Consider the following 19,924-nt stretch of genomic DNA (forward strand, 5'->3'; position numbering starts at 1 on the left):
TTTTATTAATATGAATGGATGGACAATAAAATATAAAAATGTTCTGTGTAAGATTACTTTCCGTTTTGCCACTAAATTAGTGTGTGCACTTATAATCCACACCAATACTATCCTTTTCTCAATCTGAAATGAGTTGAATATATAATTCAGCTCTGAGAATTTTAAGTCCCAACTAACATTGATTTGATTTTTTTTTTTTTTTTAAATTGTGACTGCCCCTTAGTTTTGGTGAATTTTGAAATGTATTTGTTTGAACTATTTTTGCAGTGTTGTTTTCATTTGTTTTGCTGCTTCTCCTGCTTTGGAAGCTGAAACAAGATAAAAAGCAAGTGCAACCAGGCAAAGAAGATACTGTTGAAAATAGCCATGAAAAACCAACAGGTCACATTAGCAAGATGACAGAGAGACTAAGATGCACAGGACTGTCAGATGAAAAGCCACAGACAACAGTGGAAATTGGCAAAACCCACCAAAATAGAATGCAGAAAAGTCGTGCAAAATCTGCTTCACCAATTTTGTTGAGAATTGAATTTCAGCATAGTAGTTCTCAATACCACAGACAAACAGATGGGACCCAGGAGGAACCCAAAACCTCTTGTACAATGAAAAATGAGGACTGCAACAGTGTTGTGGAACTGGGGTATTTTAATGATGTAGAAGATTGCAGTAAGAAGGCTGTGCATGGTCGCAAACCAAGCACTACACCAACTGAACTAAGCATAGAAGCCACCCAAAAGTATCGTTCATACCTGTTAAAGCAGTCATTGCAGGACCATGGAATTTCAGAAGTGTGTTGGAATAATGAAGTTAAAGGAAATAATACAGACAATGTCGAACCTCTGTTGTATTTAAGTGTTGCAAGTACAATTAAAGAATCACCCAATGTCCCTGACACTGAACAAAAAGGTGTTTTGAACAGCAACATAAATTTGAAAGTGTGTTCTTTGAAAAGAGTGCTTACTTGGCCATTTGAAAAATGTTATAAGCACCAAAGTCAAAACACTTCAAATTCTGAGGATTTTTTCAAGGCACATTTCTGTATGATCACTCCTGATCCTGGTGTCCTAGCAGCAGTCAGGAAAATGGAATTCAAAGATGAACAAAAACAGTTTGATCTGCATCTGTGCACTGTAAAGGAACAAAAGTCAATTTGTGATCACTGCACTGGTGAACCTGGTTTAAAGAAAGATGCAGAACCAGCAAAGAAATTAGCATCTCCACTTAAAGGAGCTAAGCAAATAACCACAATGGAAAATGCATGCATCTCAGTGCCTGGAAAAGGATTCAGAGGTTCTGAGAATGTAAAAAAGAAAAATACATCTTTGCTAGCTGAATTCTGCAATGACAATATTCACTCACCAGCATCCTCAGACAACTCTAGTCATGCCTCCTCCCCATATGATAACACATTACTTGAAAATAATGAATACACCTTCATTGATCTTTTGCATGAAGTCGTGGAAAATCGTGGAAGGTGGACCAGGGAGAGGTGGAGGCAGACCCATCAAGTGCGACTTGCTAGCCACCCTGCAGTGACATCGAAGTAAACTTGCTGCTCTTCATCAAAAAAGAGTTCCATGTACTATAGGCTGCTTGTTTAACCAACATTGTTTTTGTACATACTTTTGAGTAGTGGTGAAAGAAATATGCTAGACTTGACAGGACTGGAAGAGAGATTCTCTCTTACAGATGCATCAGGAGCAACGTAGATGGCTTTGTAGTGCCTTTCCAGACTACCTTAACTGTAATTTGGAAAAGCCACTTCCAAGGATGAGAGGGGAGTTTTCTCCATGACCCAGTTGAATTCTTTGTGTGAAAAAAGGGTGACAAAAGTCATGGGTGCTTTTGTGATGGAATTGTTTATTTACAGGGAACTTGATTGAGATCTAGCCCACTCATTTCTTTAGGCAACAAGATAGGCTTCAGATGAGTGATAAGTAGTCATCCAAAAATGCCTACATGACTTATGTACCTAGTCTGCTTAGCATTTTTGAAAATTCTATCTAAGCTGGTTTTGCACCAGGTGTGTAGAAGACTCCAAATCCCATTACTTGTCTCCTGAAATAACCCCCTATAATTACTATCATATCAGTGGCCAGAGCCTTTCAGCTCTGCTTATGGATTTGCTCTACTCATTGGCAGAGACTGTTCATATCCATGACTGTCAATCTGGCATATCCATGAGCACAAAAAATTAATGAAATATTTTCAATTTACTTACACAAAAATGAAATGTTAATGTGTATCATGCAGTGATAATGGATTTTCTTTCAGGGGTTGCAAATTATGCATTCTCTCTCTGCAAAACATTAGTAATAAATGCAGAGATACCTAGAGAAGTTCTAGTGGTGTTGTATATGCATAAGTCTTTTTTTGGTAGACTTAGTGGGTTTTACACACTGTAATTCCAAGTAATATGGCTTGTTATAGTAATATGCCATGTAACTAGAAATGTTTATTTCCAGTGAGCCATTATCTATGGCTGATCTGCTGTAACATTAGATCTTTCTTCCATTATCCCTTGTGGATTTTCATGCAAGTGAGAGCTGGTAATTTTAACTGCAAACAGACTAACATCCAACAGACACCTGCTCCTTTTTGTTTGTATTTGTACAGATTTAGAACTGATAGCAAATCAAAAAGAATTTATTCTGTACATGGGGATTTGTTTAAAAATATTGTAATTCCTTCTTGCTGTATAGCTGGCACCTGCCTGTCATCCACCTCACACCCTTTTTTGTTAATAAGGATGTTGCTGAAGGTATACTTAAAGTGAGGATGTTTTGCTCTGAGGCTCACAAATGCCATTCATTCCCTTAAATGCATATATCTCCTTTCATTATTTATTGCTGTTGTACTGTGCATTTTAATTAATGCAGGTTTAGTTTTTTTGTAATCTCCTAAACTGTGATTTAACACAGAATCATAGGAGCCACCATGCGCATGCTGCATACATGACTCAAATGTAAAATGCATCCTTGTAAAAACAGTTTTGTTCTTAATAAGGGCTGGTGGAAGTTAACGTTTTTTCATTAAGTATGAAGCGCTCCCCAGCTGTCAACATCTCTTTCCCAGGGTAGGTATTTTCCCTGTGATGTTTGTTATGGATGAGGTGTGGACTGTCTTCTGCATTTTTGTGTTGGTGTTTAGAATTCTTTTAAAATGTTACCACACAACTTTTTAATGTTAGTTTTGTAACAGTCATTAATTCTGGAGATTTCCTGTTTGAACCTGCCTCATTTGTTGTTAATCTGTAATGAATCTTAACATGGATGACTAGTCCAATTAGTGAACCATGTTTTCCTGAAGCATAAATACTCTGACAAGTGACAGCTTATTGTATTCAAGGGCAGCTGAAGTTTTTAACAGAAAAGTCCATGCACTTCTAAGGATGAATTGTAAGTTCTTCCAACTTTTATTCTAGCATCTAGCACTTGGATTGAAATTGCTCTAGGTATTCAGTGGGAAATTATACTTATCAGAAATAAAATATTGCATAAATATTTTCCAGCAGTGGTAAAAATTTTTTTCACACATACTTTCTCTAAAGTGATAAAATATGAAATAAGAAAGGATTCCTCTTGTGTGTGAATGGATGTCTGCCAAATGAACTAAAATTATTGGGAAGAAATAACATTCAAATATTTATGTAAAATGGGAAGCCAGAAGTAATCAAAAAGTTTCCATCTCACTTATTAACACTGGAATTGTAATAAATCTGTTCTTGACTTTCCCAAGTTTTCTAGGTAGGAGAAACCTCTCCCCTCCCACCCCGTCCCCCATTTAGGAAAGGAATTCCTATTAGTCATAGAAAACAGGTACCATATCATGAAACATGAAAATATTCAGATGTATTCAGTGTACAATTATTATGCTAAGGCTTGTAATCTGGGTAGATGTGTATATAAAACATAATGTATCCTTATATATGTGGAAGCATAGTAACTGTCTGTTAAAGTTGGCTCTCAATTGCCTGCCAAACTTTTAAAAAGTTAAGCTGAGAAAATATAATTCATTTTTAAAATGAAAGAATACGTGCATTTCAAGCTGCCTGAAATTGAAATCTACATTCCACTAGACAGCTTAGCCTCTTCCTTTTGTAGTCAACCACAATTACCAAAAGTAAATTTCAGAATCGATCTTCCTTAAAAAAATACACTGAAGGTGAGAAATATTTTTGAAAGTGTGTATCTGTTTGAAAAAAAATCCAAGTGTTAAATCTGCCTAGAGTGTTTTTTGTTTTGCTAGTAATAATACAGTATTTTTACTTGTAAAACCTTTGAACACGTTAAAAGATGAGTTTATAACCAGTGCACATGTATCCCAGGCTCATACTTAATCCAGTCGGTAGTCAGGCTTTACACTACAAATGTAAATGCTTGTATTCACAGACACCAAGAAAATGCCAGTTGTACGCTACGTGAGGTATATTAATGGACAGAACATATATAGTCCAAGATACGTTCTGGAAGAGGGTATGGCTGGCGATTAACAGAAAACAATTCAGTGAATAAGTTTAACAGAATAACATATTTAGAGATATCATCTAAATATTTTCATGTTTTGTGATATGGTGTCTGTTTTCTATATCAAATGAGAAAATAGTTTGTTCCTGAGAGAAAAGAAGTAATATTGCAGTGTATTCAATCCCATTTACGATGCTTAGCGGCAACTGTCCACACAGAGATGGCCAGTTACATAGTGTTCTTTTCCTTTTTACTAGTTGTTACATTGCTTCAAGACAGCTAAAATACATGAAATATTTCCTTAATATTGATTTTTCCAGGTAAGCAATTACTGTAGTTTCCGTGGGGATGTTATGAGATGGTGGGTGGGAGCATAGATGGGGAGGCCTCATGGTCCGTAAGGCAATTGTTCTTTTAAGATATGGTGCACTCTATAAAATAATTTGAAAACCCCTGCTCTGTGCGTGCATCAGTTAGTAACCTGCCTGTGAAGCATGGTGATATTGACTGAATTAATAACCTTCAGTTTTCAGTTTCCAGTAGCCAATGTATCTTTTTAATTAAATTGCCTTTGTAAGCTGTAAATGATTCTGAGAGAGGCTAAAATATTGTTACAGTGAAATGAAAAGATGACAAATACTCCTCTTGATGCATAACCTATTCATCTGTTATCCCAATAGACACACAGAACCATAGTGAGGGCTTGTCTATACGTACGTCTGGATGTATCGTCCAGTTTTTGATTTAGCACACCTAGTAGGGACTGTGCTAGATCAAACACTGAGAGCATCATAGTCCATCCTAGTACTCCTCACAGTTGTCAGGAGTAAGGAAAATGGATGGGAGATTTGCTCTCATTGACCTCCCACTGTAAGGACAGTGTAGGAAATAGATGCAAGATATTTCGAATCCAGCTATTCATGCAGTTTGAGTTGTGCATCTTACATCGATTTTTGTCCCCTAGTGTAGATCTGCCCTAAGTCAGAAGAATGCAAGTTTTAAAAGAACTCAAAGAACTTTTTCTAGAATGTGTGTGTGTATGTGTGTGTAACTGGATTTTATATGTGTAAACAGGTATTCTTGCTACTTTTCTTCTGCTGATTCTCCTTGATGTAGCCCAGCCTTGTCCCCCAATTTGTAAATACTGCTCCACAGGGCTAGCAGAATGTGAGCATGTCTCATCGCTTCGGGAAGGTAAGCCTTCATTCCCCTCCTGAAGTCCTGTAGCTGCCAATTCATAGAGGAGAATAGTAGTTAGAGGAATTCTTAAATTACATGCTGCTTTTGAGCAAGGATGTCTTTATATTTGTAAGAAACAGGTCTAGAAGTAAAGATATATTCACTTGAAAAACTACAACAAGGAAAAAGCAATTACTATATAAAAGTCCCATTATCCAGTCTGGATTGTGATGGCACTTATGAATGCATTGGCATATGGCCTACGAAAGGGAGGATATTTAGGAGAGCAGCACAAGTGTCTGTCTGGGAGTAAATCAGCTCGTCATTCTGTCTGATTCTCAGCTTTGTACTTACCTAATGTAGTTCCATCCCAGGGCTGGTACCCAATTTAAATTGTAGCAGCTTGTCTTCCTGTAGTTTAGTTCCTAACACCCCCACCTTTTTTTTCCCCCTCCCTCAGTCTTATCAGGTTTGCCAAACTCAACAGAGAAAATATTATTGCGACATGGAAACCTCAGGGAGATACCGACCCTGTCTTTTCAGAACTTCCCCCAGCTTCATTTGCTCTCCATAACTGGGTTTCTGTTCTCTTCACTTCCAAATCTGACCTTTGTTGCAAAAGGCATCAGCAGCCTGAAGAGTTTGGATCTCAGCAGTAACTCCCTGGTGAGCTGTGGGATTGAGCCTTTGGCTTTCTCTGGCCTCGGAATCCTTGAGGAGTTGATTCTTACAAACAATGCACTGGACACCCTGAAAAGTTCTTGGTTCTTGGAAATGTCCCTGCTCACGAAACTCCTCCTTTCCAACAACAAAATTACATATCTTCCACCAAGAACATTCGAGAGTTTGCCAAAGCTGAACGAACTCATCGTGTCTTCCAATTTCATTCGGTATCTTTCCATGGACACTTTTTATGGGCTGGCATCCTTGACCAAACTGGACTTATCAAGCAATGAAATCCTGTTTATTAATGATGCAGTTTTCCAGCCTTTGCAGGCGCTGACACATCTGTGGTTGTTTAAGAATAAGCTGACTGCACTGTCTAGGATTCCAGACTCTCTTATCTTTCTGTCTCTTTATGAAAATCCTTGGACCTGCAACTGTCATCTGGTGAGCTCCATGCAGTTACTGAGGGAGAAAGTGCAGACGCCCACTGATCTGGTTTGCGATAGTCCAGCAAGCCTGAAGGGACACTATGTGTTGAGCATCGGGCTGGAAGTCTGCACCTTTCCAACTCCCCCTGGAAATCTACCCCAGCAAAGCACTTCAAAATTTAACTTGCTATATGGCTTTGCAGGTAAACTCTAGCTGCAGGTGTTTGGGAGCTGTTATGTTAATGGCTAGCTTTGTGCATATTTCACATTAGTCTAAAGCTGTGTATTATAAACAGTCTTCAGAGCTTGCTTGTTTGTTTGCTTTTGCCTTGCTGCTTTGTTGGCCCTTTTTCATAGGTACACATTTGTAAGTCCTTGGGCAAGAGATCTCCCTGCCAGCAATTGGATTTATGGTAGAATGGTAGGGGAAGGGAACCCAAATGCCCTGCACGGGAATGATGCAGATCCTTAGTTGAAAGTTCAAGGGGTGTGGATGGACTATCAGGTGGTACTGCAGAGCAGGACTGAGCAGTGTAGTGAAAAACTTGCATGAAATCTGACTGTGCCAGTCATGGTACATGTAAATATTATTATGATCAAATGCCAAGTTCACATGTAACCTTAAAAAAATATAGTCGTGAACATAGCCTCACTCTCATCCTGTCTCCTGCAGGAGGACTCTTCTTCAGTTTTATCCTGTGTCTGATTTTCTGCTTCTTCATCAAACACTGGAAATATAGCAGAGTTACTAATCGGGCAGTGGCTGGACATGTGTTACAGAGGGACTCTGGTCATGCTCCTTGGGAACTCTTCCGTAAAACCAGTTCAGTATCCCCACTTCCCCGTAGCTCCACGATAAAAGTAAATAAGACGGGGGGCTTTCTGACGGACAGCAAAGCAGACACAATAGAAAAAGTGCTGCATAATAACTTGAACAACACACCCACACCCGGCAGGGAATATTCAGCAGAAACAAGCTCCCCAGTGAAGATGCCTGGAGTGGCCCCGCTGCTGGCTCCCAGTCACGCAGGTGAAAAGATCATGATGCTCTCTAGAGAAGGACTGGAAATTAAAAGTCCAGACAAAGCCACAACCCCGGCTCTCCAGCAAGTGTGCGACAAAAATGTGGAGAGCGCCATGGAAATCCCCAGATGTGCCAGTGCACCAGGCTTCCTTCCCAATGTGGAAAAACAGATGGGAACTGGGGAACCTGGTAAGGGCAAAAATGACCACTCAGAAATGGCAGTGGCTTTGTAGGATGGCGGGGTGGAGAGGGTTGTAGGGTGTGTGTTGCCTTAGAATGGCACTAGGGCAAATAACTAAACAGAAAATAGTAATTTTCCCTTTCATTTTTGTATTTTGCAGTAGTAGCCATCACTGAGAGGCCCCCTGTGCTCTGCCCAGTTTCAAGGGGCCTGCTGCTGCATGAGGTGGCACATCATAATGTTGACTGCTACAAGAAATGTGCTACAGCTGCTGAGCCAGGAAGAATTCTCAGTGATGGCTACTGTACAATGGGCATTACTGATTCTCTGAACATCTTCATTGGGTTCTGTATACTTCCCTAGATAGTATTAGGGTAAATTACTTTCAATACCACCTGTGAGGCATTACAAGAAGAACATTTTTCACTTTTTGAACTATGGCCTTATTTAAAAGAACATGACCTTTTATAAATGAGTAATTAAAATGTGGCATAATGGACATATGCTTAATCCCCGTAACAAATCACATGTGCTTTCTGCATTTAGTTTCTGGGCCCCATTACTAGTTCAAGTAGAGCGTGCATGTGGTCAGCATGTAGACATAGGAAGTAATACCTTTTCACCTGTATGCCAAGGGCTTTACGTATTTCTTTGTTATGCTCTGTAGAGAAAAGTGAGATTTGCGCATATGATTAAACTATATATATACATATGAGATAATTGCAGTCTGTCAACTTTGTTCCCTCTGTTCTACAGCCCTGGTGAAATATTTTGAAACCCACTGTGAAGAGCAAGCTCTGAATCCCATTGCCTGTTTTGGATGTTCTCAATATTTCAGAACTTCGTTAAATGTCGTTTCTCCAGCAGAAAGTGCTATGCAGACACAAACAGGCATAGACAGAATTCCCACCACCTCCAACAAGAGAAGCAAATCTTGGAGTCTTTTTCACTTCAGCCTCTCCAGTCATTTAACAGAGGCTCATGGAGAGAGTGCATTTAAAAAAAAAGGTGAGAATGGACTTGAGGCCAAGGTGGTACATTCAACAGAGACAGACTGTGAGCATTTAGGTCAAGAACAGTTTACAACAAGTGAGTCCACAGACACTACTGAGGATAAATTCAAAGATCAAGGAATGAAAGACTCAGACTTGCAGAAAAACGTCTATTTTAAGAACTGCTGCATTGCACAAAGCGTAAGAAGCTATCAGAGAAACACAGTGAATACAGAGGATAGCAACCTCACTTCAGAACCTGAAGCACCAGCCAACTCCCCACTTTCAGATTTAGCCAGCCCTCGAGAATATGCTGGTGCCAGCAATCCAGATGATAATGGCGCCAGGCCTGAAGTGGAGGGCAAATTAGTCAGCCCCTTTCTCAGAAATGATGATATCCACCCACAGTCTTTCTGTAATGATGATAGATTGGGAGAAGAAAGGCCCAGCTGTAGAATATCCAGGAATGAAACACCCAGCAAAGAATCTTCCTTAAAGACTAATAAATTAACCCAAAAGAGGTTTTGGAACTACCATACAAACTGTTGCAATGAATATCAGCCCTGCCCAATTGCTCAGAAAGTACTAAAGGAGCTGAAGGCTGCCCTTCTGAATTCAAGAGAGCAATTAGATCCATCCATGCAGGCTCCCCCCTCTGATGTGGATCTTTTGAAAGGTAATGATAGACTCACCATTAACCTTTTAGTTAAACTTTCCCAGAGAAGGGGAAAGCAGAGGCCAAGAAAGCAGCCCTGGAAATGACTGGAGGTTAGCAACTGCCACAAAATATAGCAATGCTGTTCCACTATATATTCTATGCACTGCTAACTTGATTAAATTTACACATTTTTATTAACAGCTTTTGCCTGCCACAGCTAAAGAGCATCAGTCTGTGGGAGTGCACATGGGGCAAGGTGGATATGTTTAAGCTAATGCTAAGAATACTCTATGCCGATGCTTGTGGCTGCTGACAAATGAAGCATATTGCATAATAAAGTCCCAGGTGACTGAAAACAAGGCCATGCAAGCTTCCTGTGCTTAGCATTATGCTTTAACTCACCTCTGGCAGCAGATGTGCTGCAGCCTAGCAAGTGCTTAGATCAGGGATCAGCAACCCCTGGAGTGCATGCCAAGAGCGGCAGATTTTCATTGGAACACAGGGCAGGAGCTCAGCCCCGTCCCTCCTCCCCTATGCAGCCGGGAGCTTGCTCACAGCCACACCACCTGTGAATTAACAAAAGACGAGCTAATGCTACCAACCACCACCTAACTGGTAAAGATCTGCATCTTTATTTCTTAATGAAGCTGTTTGTAAGTAGGACTGTTAGTGACTTTAGAAAGTGTCACCAGCATTCAGACCATACCTAGAGGTCAAAAGGTTAAATTATGGCACTTCACCTTGGAAAGGCTGCTGACCACTGGCCTAGATTCTTCTTGCCATATATAATATCAAGAGCAGCAGAAATCAATTTCAAAATACAAGATTTCCATGCCACTTAGTAGAGATTTTCTCCTTTCCATTTTCTTTAGATCTGTCAGCTACAAAAATGAACTATTTGGTTCAGCATTTGACAATGCAAAACCCAATCACATAGGGAATTTAGCAGTATTTTATCCGTAAGTGTTTTAACAGAAGGCAATATACTTTCAATTATTCAGTATATAATTAATTTTTGGAAGTAATTGTCAAATGATAATGTCCAGCAAACAGCTTTGTAAAACTCAGCTATGCAGTATAAGTTGTGATCTATTGTGAGACAATTGTTGAGAGGGGCCATTCATCACTATACTTCAGTCAATAACCATCTGCTAGACTCAGGCAGAAAGTGAGTACTGCAGTGCACAACTTGAAAGGGTTTCACATCTCCTTTCGAAGCATCTCCCTTTATCCACCACCAGAATATTTCTGTGCAAGCCACTGGTTTATTGCTATGAATTGGGGACACACTTGGTGCAAACTTGTAGAAAAGCTGTAAAGGAATTTTTAGCAAAATTTGTGATGTCATGGTGTTTTGTACTTATACTAAATCTTACAGAACAAGAGTCAACCACAATTGTCCTTGGTCAGCATGTAAACAATGAGGAGCCACTAGCAAACAAATGGGAAAAGGGAACTGACAGCACTTTGCCGGATGTACACGCATCCATTACTCCTGATGGGATTTGCCCTCAAGAGTTGCCTGGCAATGACAACTTTTCTTGTGGACTTCCTCTGACAATAACTCTGCATCTGGGCCAACAGTCTGATACATCTCACCAAGAAGTTGGTGCTGAATGTTGGCCACTAAGAAGAACAATTGCTGAACCCATCAATGAATGTCAAAAGAGCACTCAGAAATGCGTTGTAAAAGATCAGAGCAGGGTGGTGGATAGTTTGGAGCAAGAGCAGCTAGCAAATGACTCTTCTGGTGCTAATCATCCCCTGTCCAGAAGATGTGAAAATGCAAGTAATGAACATGTTGCCCAGGACTGGAAGTCTTTGGATGTTGCAACTGAATCAGTTATACTGACACAAGCGTATAATGCCATCAGTGAGCACTCCACTGAAGGTGAAGAAGGTTGGGTTACCGACCCTCCAGGTTCTTTCAACGGAGAACTCTGCCATGTTAAATCTGGACAGCTCAGCACTCTGGCATCTGTCTATTCTTGCCTCCCTCTCAGTGCAGGTGAAAACACCCAGGCTCCTGATTCTAGAACTTCCACTCCAAATACTAATAAAGTTTCTGTGTTGGACATTCGTGAAGTTGAACGTAAAGGAGTAGCTGATGTGGAGTCCAACCGTTATTTGTCAAATGAAGTTATATCAGTTCAGAAAACACACACTTCTCCAAGTAAAGAGGGAAGTGTAGGCAGGCTTAGAGATGAAAGTGCTGATGCTGAATTTTTGCTTCATGCAGATGAAGAAACTCAGCTCAATATTGATGAGACGGAAGCAAAGATGCTTCGATCTGACTGTAATGAGCGCCACTCATATGAGTTAGTGGAAGTTATTAGTTCAAATGACACAGGCGAGCAAAAGAGTGTCGCGGATCTGTCAGCCCCTAATGACAATATGAGGACTGAGAATAATACCTGGTGTAATACAGATGGCAATACTTTTAGAAGCTATGTGGAAAATGCCTGCCATTCTATATCAGCCAATTGCAATGCATGTGACGATGCTGGATGCAAAAAGGAAACTGGCCATGAGCATCTCTGCCAAACGGCTGCATCAAAAGGGAGCACACCCTCTGCAAATCCTGTTCTTGCTGTCCATGAAATTCAAGCAGAAGAAATCAGTGTTACAGGTTATGATGGTAGAGTTTCTCCACAAAGCCAGGCCTCCAGTGCAGGAATTCAGCAATTCACTTGTAATAAAAAGGACAAGTTTCCGATGTCCCACAGGTCTTTTCCACAACAAGCTTCTGCACAGAAGGAGGAACTAGAGCAAAACTGGAATGAAAGTCCATCAGCAAGTCAATCCAAGAGAAAGTATTGTTCTGTGTTCAGACTGCCTACTGAAGGCCCATCATTTGGGAAACTTTGCCAGAGCTTAGACTGTGCCATTGATCTTTCTGAGCTGAATAAGACAACCTCCCTTGCTACCCCATGTTTGCTGGCGCAAGGCACTCAACTGATGGAGAAAACCACATATTTAAATTGCCTTTATAATCCAAAGATGCCAAGGAAACAAGCCAATGAACTCAGCATACTTTCCAATCTACGCTATTGTAAAGTGTCTGCAAAAGTACCGCTTGGTGCGGAGGAGGAGGCAGGAAGGACCAAGTTGCCAAAAAAAAAAAATAAAAAGAATGACCCACCCAATGAATGAGTGATCACCACATATAAGCCGCCTGCTAAAAAGTGTCCCTGCGACCAATGTAAGTAATGCTACCTGCTGTATGGTAGACGTTGGCAGACTGTCACATAGCTTAAATATAATGAACTTGTAAAATGAATGGGTTTGTATATGTAAATGAGGATAGCCAAACATGACTTAACAAATACGATTACAGTTTGAACCTCTCTAGTCTGGCGCTCTCTCTGGTTTGGCACCTTCCATGATCTGGCATAAATTTTAGTTACCACATGGCCACTTATGGGTGTGGTCAAATTTCCCATAGTTGTATAAAATTTGTTTAAAGCCACCAGTCTTGGCTGAGTGTTCTGTGTTGTTATTTAGCTCTTATTTATCCCTAAATGTCTTCTAAAAGACCAGTAAGCAGTGGATGTGTTGGTAATGTTGCTGGACATATTGACTTCCTTTGTTTTGGGGAATTTTGTTTGACACTGGTCAGCTCCCAAGGATGCTGGTCTAGAGGGGTTCAACCTGTACTGTACTGTGCATACTGTTTTTCTTAGTGACCTTGTACATATATCACTGTGTTTAGTCTGTTGTCTTTCATTTAGAAGTGGAGTTTGAAGATACTTGTGTATATAATTTTTGATCTTGAGCTAATAAGTATTAAACATCACATGAAAAACCTTTAGTGACATGCAAATTTATCACGTACTTCAGCCAGGAGTTGCCTGTTCATGGATGTTTTGGAATTAACAAAGGTTGCATATTTTAAAGAACAAAAGGACAATGGTTAAATATGATGTTTAAAAATTACGGAAAACGCACCCTTTTTGGAAACCTGTGATTGTAGATGTCATAGCAACAAAGGGTTCTGTGGCACCTTATAGACTAACAGAAAAGTTTTGAGCATGAGCTTTCGTGAGCACAGACTCACTTCATCAGATGCATCTGATGAAGTGAGTCTGTGCTCACGAAAGCTCATGCTCAAAACTTTTCTGTTAGTCTATAAGGTGCCACAGGACCCTTCGTTGCTGTTACAGATCCAGACTAACACGGCTACCCCTCTGATAGATGTCATACTTACCCTTCTTTCTCTCCCATTGTGCATAGACAATGCACTGAATGTTCTGGGAGATGGACTTTGCTCTTGGTTTTTAAAAAAAAGGAGGGGTTTCTTTGGTTGGCAAAAGGAGACTGCCCAGGGTACGTGGGGGAAAAATAGGCCAAATTGGGTCAGCCCATTTCACACTGATGATGCATGTAAGCATCTCCATCAAATGACTGTGGTAAATTCTTTTTTTTTTTTTTTTTTCCAATTTATGGATAAGATATCACCCTTTAAATGGTAAATTTAAGGATTTTAATATTGTTGATATTAGATTGACTTGAGCTAAAATTGGCAAACACTTGAAACACAATATTCATGCAAAACATCTTTAACTCAAAGAGTTTTGAGAAGATATTATACATTTTTTTTGCCTTTTTTTTTTTTTTTTAAATGTCATGCTTTTAGAGCACTGCAAAATGGGCCTGGTAGCCTATCCGAGCTTTGGGATTTTGGCAGGAGGTTTCCAATTAATGTCAAATTTCAGCTCCCTTCCCCTATCCAACCACTTCAAAAACATTTACAAAAGTGTATATTGTTGCTGCATGCAGCTGTTTTATTTTAACTTCACTTTTTACATATCAGTGTGAAGCATCTTCACATATATGTATACAAAAAATCCCCACCTCTGGCTGGCTGTTTACAGTGTATTTCAGAACATTGCACAAAAGAGGGTCCCATGCGTGGAAAAACCTGAAACTGTAATATGTAATTGCTAATAAAAGGCCATGTACTTGCTGACCTGGAGGAGTGTGAAGATGTGACAGGTTTTCCATATATATTTTACACACACATGATCGAAAGGGGTTTTTAATAGGAAGTACACGTGCACTGTTAAAATGTTCAGCTATTCAAATTCCCCTTTAAATTTTGATCTACAAATTTATTTGCAGTATAAAACAATAAATTGACATAAAACATGCGAGGAATTAAGAAATTACTACCAAGAAGTAACTCTGTAAGTATCATTGCCATCATTTCTGCATTTCCTTCAGACTCTCTGGTTATGTTCATTAAACACAAGTAATACTCTTCAGAAAGTATGTGTGGCCGTTAATGGCTAGACGTTAGCCAAGCTAGTTCAGAGACTCTCTTCGTCCCGTTCAGAAACTTTCGGAAAACTGGTGGGAAACCAAAAGTACACAGCACTCATATCCTGCAGAGTGTCTGCAAATATTTTAGCTACGAGTGGTAACTGTTGCAGTGATGCTGTCCCCAGAAATGCCTCTCTCTGACTCTCTCTTTCAGTGACATGTCCTCTGAAATATCAGTTAACTAGACTTGCTCTGCTTATGCAATTGTTCCTGACTCATTTCTTAGACCTGAGCTTTTGAATAAAAGAAAATTGACATCCTTCTGAAGACATTTGTACTTTCCTAAAAACTGACACTATTACAGCCTTCGTCATGAAGGTATAACTACTTTCTAAATACATTACTTAATTCCCCATTTAATCCTGGAGGTGTCTTGCCCTGTAATATAGTATTTTTAAAGGGATGGCCTTTATATAAAATTGTGCCTGTGGCTACCAACAAGAGAAGTCATCACTGTACTTGCTGTTGGATAAGCTATTTTTTTCTTTCCTGAATAGTTAGTTAAATGAGAACAAAACTGAAAATAAACACCTAAAACAATTCTTTGCAGCTGTGTTGTTTCATGCCTCAAACACAGGTTTGTGGCCAAGGTCACTATCAATAGGTATGTCAGTTTATATTTACTGGATCCTATAAACTGTCACTTTCTTGCTTTCTGAATGACTGAAAAGCATCTTGGAGCATTAAAACTGCATCGCCTTCTAAAACAGCTCTTTTACAAGCAGATGCACAATTTCCCCTTTACCTTGACATTTTCAGGAGCATTACAAAAATAAAATATTTTGTTTTTACATTAGTTTTATAACCAGTTCTAAAGAAATAGAAAATTAAATATTTGATCTCAGAATTTCATCAGCTGTTGCTATATACAAGAGATTTTTTTTACATCTGATTACAGCTTTTACCATAAATTTACACCATAGAAATTTGTAAGGTTTTAGCTTATAAAAGCATCATTCTTTTTAAAGTACATTTATAAATTAAGCAAAATGAATCACTGTCAAAGTACCACTGAAGACTGTTAAAACATTCAATATTGGAATAAATCATGCATATTCTAGGTGTTGGTTTGGGTTTTTGCTTATGTTCATCATTGCTATTTATTAATGTATCATTTTGGCCAGTCTCATTTACTATTCTGCTACTCAGCTGGGTTAGCCTTAACACTCTCTTTTAGCACCCTTTACATGTGATCTTTGATTCAGATGTGATCACACAAACAAGTACAGTACATTTTTTCAGTGTGCATCATGAGTGCCTGTGCAATTCATTTATCGTTCCAAAAACACACAGTATAATGAATCCTTACCATAGGATGGCATACTCAGAAACTTGCATAAAGCAGTAAATAACTCCTAGCACTAAGTTCCTGATTTGTGATTCCTATTTGGCACTTCCACTGAGATTTTAGCATTAAAAACGTGCATGGCTGCAGGAATGCCTTGTGTTGCAATGTCCCCACATAAACTATATAGTCTTTCTACTTATGGAATCACTTCCTATTTGCACATCATATTAGCCAGGGAGCCAGTCAACTGGAAAGGAGCATTCATCTTGTGTGTACAATAAGCAGAACGTATACAGGTAATATCCCGCGGCTTGAAAGGATTTTATATTTATCAGTAAAGGTCAGTAAACATCAACTTCACAGACAAAAAATTTTCGCATCGCTGGCAACAGAAATTTACAGATTTGAGTATAATTTAAATATATTTTCTCTATATAAAGGGATGTGATGATACCAATAACTTTGGTTTGCTGGCAAAAAATTTTAACATTTTGAATCAATGTCTGCTGCTGTTAAATTGTCGTCTGTGCCCTCGTTTTCTGCAACTGAACATTTAAATAAATAAATTAAACAGTTCTTAAAAATCAAACACTTCTGTTTTCCATGAAAGCTATAAAAAAAATTCTGTAAACCCTAAAAAGGCATACAGAGGCAAGAGTATAGAGATTTGACCTAAACAATTCTTTTACAAATAGTCACAGAAATAACTAATTATGGCTTTGTTTCACTGTAACCTGAGTGAAAAACAGGGATGGGGAGCCTTTCAGAAGTTTGTATTGTAAGCCTCCAGAGAACAGCTGTGCTTATGGAACTTCTCTTACTTCCTCTCAAATAGACTGCAACAGCATCTTGTCTTATGATACTTTGATGCTTCTAGTACCAATGGGCAATAAACATTTTAAAATTCCAAAAATAGTTCTGTTTGAGTCTGGGTCTACAACTGGCTGAAGGTCCAGGGGGAAACGAAATACTGTTTCCTTTACCTGTTGTAGATCCTACAGATTCTTCTTGCTAACCCTTAAACTCTTCACTAATCTATGGCAGAATCAATTGAAAAACAACCCATGTACACTTATGGCCACTTGCCTAGATAGTCAATGAATGAAAACCTCATTAATTGCTCAGCCTGGGCTACCTCATGGGGTGTTTGTAGGTTTGGCTTTCTCCAAAGACACACAGCATTATACAGAGGGAACTTCAACCAGTGCTCCTTCACTCACTATGTCTGGAAAACACAAGGCTTGCAACACGTTCAGTATTGCTCTGTGTTTTCCATGCAATACTGATATGCCAATTGAATTGAATTATGAACTGACATTACCTTGGTAGCATCAACTACACAGCAGGCAGTCCGGGTTTTAAAGGCTTCCAGTTTGGGACCTATTGCTTCCCACTTGCATGCTACAGAGAGGGGTACAGTATGCAAACTGGAATTCCCATACGCTTTCTGATATCTACTCAAGTCTCCAGGCTTTGGAATGCTCTGCCTTGGCAGGCAGTAGTCTGCAAAACAGAGCTGTGTGGCAGAGTTTCTAGGACACACCGATGGCACAGAAGAAGAGTTTGCACTGCCATGTTTGTCCCCATGATACTGAATTTCAGGGTTCAGAAGCTTTTAAGCTGGAAGCTCCAGCCAAGCCTTTTCTTTTCACAATATATATGTATACTAGCTGCTTGAGAATAACATCACAAGCTATAGCTCAACAATGGATGCCTGCAGGCCATTGGAATACCTCTAAAATGGTTTGCTGACCATGATACAAAATTAGCAGAGTCAGGCATAGAAGGCAGAGTGGGAGGAACTGGCTTAGCTATAAGGAAGTAGTATGTTTCTATAGTGGTTGTCCCATGATTGCAAATATCTGCTATTAGGATTTGTCAGGAAGCAAATCATAGGTTACCAGCTTCCTGACGATTTTGGACTTTGGACACACTGCTGGTTTTCAACAGTTATCTAAGCACTAACTTGTGTTAGTGGCTGTTTAAAAACTGCAGTTTTAAACACGTTTGCAAAAAACTTTCATGGGGGTGCAAGTCACTGAGAATGACCGGCAGACATTTGTGAAAAGACACACACCGGTTGCAGTCATTTATCTTTCAATGGTCCCACCAAGCAATCAGTGCTGTCTAATGCAGCTTCATGACACTGGCATTGTGCTTTACAGGATTTTTCACAAAAAAAAGAAAAAAAATCACTTCTGTTTTAATAGACAATTTTAAAAGTATATAAAGTCAACAACCTTGTTGGTCACTTGGGAGTCAAATAAACCATTTACACATCAAAGGTTGAAAGTGTGCAAAAACAGGTGAAACATACCTCATTGTTCTGCTATAGAAAATTCTCTGCCATTTAGTCAATGTAATTGGCAAGTGGGGTTGGCCAGCTTTTAATATACTGACTAGAACTGTAAGGTTATTCCGCACCTTCACATGGTACCTGTTGCAAAAGTTACTTGTACATATAGTTGTAATCCAATTATAAAACTATAGAAAATAATTTTGTCCCTCAGGCTCATAACAGAGATTAAAACTTTTGGTACCTTCAACCTTCAGGTAGCTGGAACAGTGTCTATAAAGTTAATCAGTACATGATTCAAGGGGAATGACTAAAAAGTCCCCTTTTCAAATGTGGTTATTCTGCTGTTAAGAACTTGCTGTTTAAGAGAGCTTTATTTCAGTGAGGCTGTTTCTACGCTTGCACTCCTCTTTTCAAAGAGGCATGCAAATAAGGGGAAATCAAAAACTGCAAAGGCGGTGCAGAGTTACATATCTAGTGCCTTAGTTGCATATTATTTCAAAGAAGAAAAGCGGTGTAGATGCAGCTCTTTAGAACGTGAACCCATCTTCCCATAAAAATGATTTTCCTCCTTTGCATGCCTTTTTCAGAAGAGGCATGCAGGTGTAGACACAGCCTGAATGAATTATCCCTTCACAAGCGCAAAGCACACCATGAGCATGGCAGTAAAACAGATACTAAGCTGAGGGTATAGCCAAAGCAGACTAAATTCATAGCAACTGTTGCATTTTGGCTTTCACTAAATGAAGCTTCTGAGTAATTCATTAAATGCTCTGGAGCTGGGCTAAGGCCCATTTAGTGTAACTGACAGAGAACCCAAATGAGGTAGGCAAGAGGTATGTGGATGCAGGGACAGGGAGGGCTTTAATATGCTTTCCATCTTCCCTGCTTTTGAGCTTCTCGGTCATGTAGAGCTGTTGCGTGGGGGGGGGGGGGGCAAGAAAGAAGGAGGTGATTGGTTGGCCTGTTCTTAACATAGCAGTAGCAATTTTAATGGCATTGGCAAGTGCCAGGGGCCATTACAAATCAGGCCATGTTTACTTACACAGGTGAATGACTATGGCTGTAGAAGGCTGACCCTGGGCCCTTCAACCTCAGGAACTAGTCTGTACAACCTGATTATTTTTTAATTTTCCTTTCCAAAATGACCACTGGGCACTCACAGAATGTTTTCCTGTGTCAGCTGTAGTCTGTGCTCATGGGGCCCGACCAGGCTTTGTGCACGCTAGCAGCAATGTACTCGGGTCTTTGCACCTGAGTTGTTTCCTGTTCCAGGTTCCCTGGTGCCAGGCACAGGAGCAGACAAATTACAGGAAGCGTTGGGTAGTTTTAGGCACCACCTGGCCTAGCTCTGCAGTGAGAGGTGCTTTCAACACCTGCAGGTACTAGGAGCTCTGGCCAGGGCCGGGTGATGTTTAACAAAA

At 39.7% G+C, this 19,924-nt stretch overlaps 1 protein-coding gene across 3 annotated transcripts; it reads left to right on the forward strand.

The window, feature by feature from the left end:
• The first annotated feature begins 649 nt into the window (after positions 1 to 649).
• On the forward strand, positions 650 to 13,399 carry LOC142024054 (uncharacterized). 3 transcript variants are annotated; one of them, XM_075015676.1, is made up of 6 exons: positions 650 to 3,398; positions 5,541 to 5,660; positions 6,106 to 6,942; positions 7,413 to 7,952; positions 8,701 to 9,612; positions 10,973 to 13,399. In XM_075015676.1, the coding sequence occupies exons 1-6, from the start codon at positions 3,392 to 3,394 to the stop codon at positions 12,745 to 12,747; spliced, it is 4,191 nt and encodes a 1,396-aa protein (XP_074871777.1). In that variant the 5' UTR covers positions 650 to 3,391; the 3' UTR covers positions 12,748 to 13,399. The 3 variants fall into 3 exon arrangements, with proteins under 3 accessions (XP_074871777.1, XP_074871778.1, XP_074871781.1); XM_075015677.1 differs by having other exon boundaries at positions 7,413 to 7,769; XM_075015680.1 differs by lacking the exon at positions 7,413 to 7,952.
• Positions 13,400 to 19,924: the final 6,525 nt, after the last annotated feature.

The sequence above is a fragment of the Carettochelys insculpta genome, chromosome 21 (genome assembly GCF_033958435.1).
Source record: "Carettochelys insculpta isolate YL-2023 chromosome 21, ASM3395843v1, whole genome shotgun sequence".
Taxonomy (NCBI): Eukaryota; Metazoa; Chordata; order Testudines; family Carettochelyidae; genus Carettochelys; species Carettochelys insculpta.